Source organism: Adelges cooleyi, unplaced genomic scaffold, assembly GCF_023614345.1.
Source record: "Adelges cooleyi isolate 19-005CV unplaced genomic scaffold, UGA_ACOO_1.1 ACOO_flye_CR_arks_rails_tigmint_CR_PRNA_23, whole genome shotgun sequence".
In the NCBI taxonomy this organism is placed as follows: Eukaryota; Metazoa; Arthropoda; class Insecta; order Hemiptera; family Adelgidae; genus Adelges; species Adelges cooleyi.
In genome coordinates this window covers 5,780,254-5,786,338 of record NW_026095893.1, presented here as the reverse complement: position 1 = coordinate 5,786,338, position 6,085 = coordinate 5,780,254, and the positions used below count along the sequence as shown (strand labels likewise).

The 6,085-nt window shown below is 27.1% G+C and overlaps 1 protein-coding gene across 1 annotated transcript; it reads right to left on the bottom strand.

Moving 5' to 3' along the window:
• Positions 1-404: 404 nt before the first annotated feature.
• Positions 405-5,579, bottom strand: LOC126835643 (gastric triacylglycerol lipase-like). Its single transcript, XM_050568368.1, has 8 exons — positions 5,332-5,579; positions 4,520-4,706; positions 3,229-3,358; positions 2,718-2,952; positions 2,216-2,368; positions 1,985-2,066; positions 878-1,020; positions 405-708 (listed from the first exon to the last, which is right to left on the bottom strand). The coding sequence occupies exons 1-8, from the start codon at positions 5,410-5,412 to the stop codon at positions 556-558; spliced, it is 1,164 nt and encodes a 387-aa protein (XP_050424325.1). The 5' UTR covers positions 5,413-5,579; the 3' UTR covers positions 405-555.
• Positions 5,580-6,085: the final 506 nt, after the last annotated feature.

Genomic DNA, 6,085 nt, shown 5'->3' with positions numbered 1-6,085 from the left:
TACCTGTTTTCTGTCATAAATTTAAAATTAATATTTTTCCTACACACCAAGCGTGTACTTATTTATAATTATATTAGGCTCAATTAAAATCCTTAATTAAGAAATTAAGGAATGAGTGAAGGTAATAAATAAAGACATGGATTTGTGTGGGGAGTGAATAAAGAAATTGTGATAGATAGAAATTTAAAGAGAGATCTAGGCTGTTTGACTCCATTTGTTATGGGATAGGTACCTACCTAAGGCAAAAAAGAAGGAAGATTTTAGCAGATATCGCTGTTGTTTAGCTTGGTATTAATGTTCAATTACAAAAAGAAAAGCATTTTGATTATGTTATTATTATTATTATTATTATTATCATAGTACAACTTTATATATATTTATTTATATAAAATATAAATAAGCGGAACATTTAGTTTGTATTACCTAGTATAAAAAACATAACCGTAGTTAATAGTTGTAGTTTATACCCAATTTTATTATGTATTTAGATAACATGAAAATATAACATCGTCTTCGTATAAACAACAATCTTGAATAGTTTCAAATATTATACAATTATATTTCTTCTTGCAGGCTATCGACTACAAAACTGTTTACGAAATATTTTGCTATCGGGCTGATTACAAAGCTCAAGTGGCTAAAATTTACTTCTTGAACACATTTGGTTTTTTTTACATTAGGTAGAGATTTTATCAGCCATCGAATATCCTGAAAATAAAAATAAAAGTTTTTAGTATCCAATTAGTCCAAATTGTAAGAAAAATACGATATAATTAATAACAAAAAATTAATTAGCCGTAACCATTTACAGTATTTAGTTTAAACTTTAATATAATTCAGGAGATCGGTGTATTGTCAAAATTGACATTAGCATTACTTTTGGTGGTGCAATAAGATCCACTTTTGCATGTAAAATATAGACGGCGACGTTTATTTTTGACAAATCATACTCCGGTGGTTTAGTGGAGTTGTAGTACTTAAGATTTCCAAGTTTTCCATAGTTGAACTTGCAAAAACGGTCTGGAACATACATTTTTTACTCTAAAACTTCAATAATAATCCACACGGCATTACATGAGCCAGTATATTATATTATTATTCTTAATAGATTTTATATAATGCATTTAGATCAACTATCAACTATTTACACAAGGGCCCTATTCGCGAAAATGTTAAAGTAACAAACTATAGGGATAGACAATATTTGAGTTTTGACTATGTCAACTTACCTTTAGCTTTATTTGTATTACTTATTAGGTACAATACTTAACATATTATTTTTACAAGAATTAGCTGTTAAGATGGTGAAAGCATGCTTATCAGAAAAAACTCTCACACTTTGTAGAGTAATCCGAATCGAGGTTCATTGCACCCCGTAAAGTCTTCCTCTTCCGACAAAGAAAATAAAGTTTCTACATTAATAAATTGGTTTAGCGGTTTAAAAGATATCTTGGGTCTAGATACAAAAAAATATGTTGAAATCGAGTTCAATGAGGTGTGACAGTTTTTCTATAAGAAATGTGTTTGCCCATGGAAACAGGTCCCGCTTAAGCCTCTTAACCTTATGGTATATCTAATAGCGACCCAAAGTAGGGGGGGGGGAATAATAAGATATCTCCATCTCTAATGTTTTCTTATTTGGTCACCTATTTTTTTTTAATCTTATTTTTCATAACAATTAGTTAACTGGCCAAACCTTTTATATAATCAGTTTATTGACTTTATTACTGAAGTTGGTTTAATGATTTTTGGCCTTTCTATAAAAATTCCTATTGCTGATTTTTTGTTTACTGGGCGATCTCTCGATCTGAGAAAATGTGTAGCTACATCAGTGACAAGTTTGATACCTTTGATCAATGCATAAAACTTAAAACCATTGTAGGTTAACCCACGCCGTCCCTTTACTCCTCTTAAAAGTTTACTGTTCACCTCTTAGTAGATTACTGTTACATATGTAAATCAATTATTAAACTGTTTTACTAACCTGATCTTATTAGTTGAAAGTAATGCGTTATAACTTTGACAGACGTCGGCTGTGGATATATTTTTAATATCTCTAAAGCTTTCTAAATATCAAACAATTTTTTAATTATACAACTAGATCCTATATATGTAGCATTAAATTCTAAATATATATCAATGATTGTGAAAATATATAAGTAAAAATGTTTTAATAAATTTAAATGTATTATACGTTTTACTGATGTATACATACAGTGTTATGTGATACAATTCGTCCTTGTACTACGTTTACGATGTATGTACACAATAATTTTGCAAATAATGTTTCCTTTAAGCAGTAGTATCCAAGTTGTTGATTGTCATAATCTTTAATGTGAGGCACGTACACGCGTCCTTTCATAAATCTCTAGAAAGTAATTAATAAACAAATTGAAAATAAACAATTTGTTATCTATTAAGGGGTCTCTGCATAGTTTTGGTCGAAAACGACTCATTCTAATTCAAACGTACTGTTCGATGCCTTAAAAATGTTGTGAAGAATTCAAATGTTTTTTATAAATTTAAATCGATGTATTCTTAAGGACAGTACGTTTGAAGTAGAAACATGTGTTTTTGTACAAAAGTAGATCCTATATGCGTTATGAAAGTTGAGGAAAAAAAATTTTCAAAATAGATAGGTACTTCTTTCCTATGGTAACATGCTATAACTGTAAATAATTGTTTATATCATTTTATAATAGAAAAAAATAATTTACCATTAATAAAGGGAAGTTCCTAGTAGCAGGAGCATTATAATATTTCATTCTAGACGTCGGTCCTACCATAACTAATTTATTAACTTTACTCTGGTATTCTGGCCTTTCTGACAGCGCAATTAGAGCTATAGTGCCTCCTAATGAATATCCAGTTAAATCCACTTTATCATGTTCTGTTATGTTCAACACATAATCAATGGCAGCAGTCAAATCGTAAATGGCAAACTCGTCAAAACTTTAACACAAATACGTTTATGTCATATTACAATCTAAATGATTTTTGTAAAATACTAAGACGTGATGTACACAAGTATGTCATTGTACAATATCGAATACGTACGCATTTCGTATTGACATTTTAAAGGTTTTATTAGAAAATTAAAAATAAATGTTCACATACTAACGACATTATCCTTGTAAAAACAATGTCCAATGCGTACACATATTATGTTACTATAATTTAATAGCCTTTCGTAGGCTAAGTTTTGAAATAAATTAAAGTATTAATTACCTAAAGTCCCACGAAGTATTTTGCAATGGAGGAATAATTCCAGTTTTTGGGTCTTTAATGTTTTTGGAAATACCGGATAATCTGAAATTTAGTAGCCAGACATCGAATCCTGCATCTGACACAGCAAAAGCTACAAATATAATTGTATTAGACAGTTTTTGTGTATTATTATTATTTAAAATATTATTTAACACCATTTCGCTTAAATTATATTGCTGGAATTTGGTAAAATGTATCATAAAAAATATCTAAGCTTCGTAATATTAACTTTTTAAATCTGTTCATTTATCTATTTTAGCTTTGACGCGGAGCTGGGAAAGTATTATTTATAAAATTGTGTTTTATATGTTTTTTTGTGGTGGGATGATAGCTTCTAAAACCGCTTAATCGATTTCTTCATTTAGCAAGTCTTTAGATTAGAAATCTTACTTAAAAGCTAATTTAATTGGTCAACAATTAAAATAGTTTGCCACTTCCTCTTCAAAGAAAAACACCCTAAAAATCTTCATTATTTTAATTTTAAATTAGGGTACGCTATACATTTTTTTTAAAAATGGTCTATTTACTTCCAAACGTCTGTGGGAATTTTTTTAGGTACAGTACTACCGATGTACACTGTACAGGGTAGAATCTTTTTTTTTTCATTTACACTTTACAAAGCTACCATTTGTTGGTCATTAGAAGTAATAAAAATCACTCGCTAGCTCCATGGTATTTAAATTATCTTACATTTTATTTTTTGTATAAAAATAATTAGTACCTACATAATTATAAATATTGTTACTACTATTTAACACCATACTCTCCAAAAATAATATAAATTGAAGAAAACGTAGCAGGCCCAAAAAAAGTAAAATAAATTAGTTAGATTCACATATATCATTTTTAATAATTCATAACATATTTACTCATAATTTATTGTTCAATTTTGTTTTCACGTATCATTACTGAGACATAAATCCCGGTTGTTAGCCTAAAATACTAAAAATTAAGTTGTTCTTTTACCTAGCCTCAATCTTATCTTTAACCTATACTCAACATAATCTGCCACATATTTCACATACACATTCACTATATCACACCCCCGCTTAAAAAGTGACATAACTCAAAAAACATGATTTTCGAGGTTATTAAAATTACAATACATAATATATAACAATATGATATGTGCATCTATATTATGTATTTAGCTGTTAATAATAAAAAAAACTATAACCGATAACGAATAAGCCGTTAGACTTGTTTTATAATTTAAAGCTTAAAATTAAATAGTGAAATAACCAATATTTACCAAGCGATGTGTTAAGAACGGAGAAGAACATAGAGCTTCCGTATAAACCATGAACCATCAAAACTGGTTTACCAACAGTTGTATTGTATTTACTGTGTGGTATTCGCTCAAAACCTAACATATAACCATCTTCACTTTGGAATTCATGAATTTCCAACGGGTAGCCATATTCTAAAATTTTATCGCCCTAAATTAAAATAGTGAAAAAAATTAATTAAAACTAAAAAACTATTATTGATAAATATATTTCAAAATTTAAATATTTTTAAGCAAATAATAAATAAAAATAAAATATTTTTTCCAAATGTTATAGCTGATGACTATGATGACTTTTCTAGAACTTTCTGACTTTACTATTGATGAATGATTATTATTTAATAAAAATAAATTTGTATTGCAGTCAAAATGTAAATATTTAATAGAGGTACGTGGTTCGATTTCCACAGAACTTTAAGACGCACGTTGTCCGACCTTAACTAATTAGCTTGGTCTATTTGGTTTTAACTGCGTTTGAAATTTAAAATGCGCAAAACATATGTCCAATTGTATTGTTCATACAATTGGTTAAGATGTAGTTATGAAAAATTAAAAATAGATTACATTTATACTTTTATAAATTAAAAAATTAAGAAAATATATTATTTAGTATGAGTATTTATTTTAGTATTTAAGTTAAATACTTTGGAGTTTTAAATTAGTTAAATAATTTCAAACTTCTAAGTTCATTAAAAATGTTTTCCTAACCTAACAGATTGTAAACCATTCTTACAACTTGTAAGTAAAAAACTAAACTAACTAAACTTAGTACTTACAGTTTGAAGCGCAGAATGTAATCGTGTAACGGCCATAATTGTTAAGAAAGATATTAAACATTTTATCCTATTTATATTCATTTCTATTATAAACCAAACTAATATAATTTGTTCAACAAGTTAATTTAATTTTAATTGATAACAATGTATTTAACGTAATAAATATAGTTCAAATTAGGAAATAACAATATAATTTCATTTGTTTAAATATCATAACATTTTTACTTTAAATAACTACCATAATATTGGAAATTAAAATAGTACATTATTTAAGTATTGTGAAGCGGTATTGACTATAGTTTCGCAATGTTCATATAAGGCAAGTAATTATTAGTACTTGGGATTATATTGAATCATGAAATATTGAATATATTAAAAATAATACTATCATCTTTTATTATTTATTTTATGTATAGTCATTAAAATAATTTCTTTAATTGAAGGGCGTGAATATCTAACTTTATAGTAATGTATAGAACAATTTTTATTTTAATAAAACCAATTAAAATTTATGGCTTTTCCATCAATAACTAAGTTTTATTCGTTAGACACAATTTTGAAACATTTTGAAAATGATTGACCACTCTTTTAAAATTTGTTTTTTGAAAATCCTGCCATGACATTCGCCAGGTATTACCTATTATATTAAATAACCAATAGGTAATACAAAAACCGACCAAAAAGTTAATATTAAATAATGATATATTACATTAATAACTTTTTACTATAAGTGTACTTTAATAAGAATTTAATA

What these genes read in the sequence shown, in the direction of transcription:
- LOC126835643 (XM_050568368.1), bottom strand. Translation starts at nt 5,412, where the DNA reads ATGAATATAAATAGGATAAAATGTTTAATATCTTTCTTAACAATTATG. An exon ending in GAATTGTATCACATAACACT is followed by an intron (nt 2,067 to 2,215) that starts GTATGTATACAT and finishes TTTGATATTTAG; the next exon opens with AAAGCTTTAGAGATATTAAA. An exon ending in ATCTTATTGCACCACCAAAA is followed by an intron (nt 709 to 877) that starts GTAATGCTAATG and finishes TTTTATTTTCAG; the next exon opens with GATATTCGATGGCTGATAAA.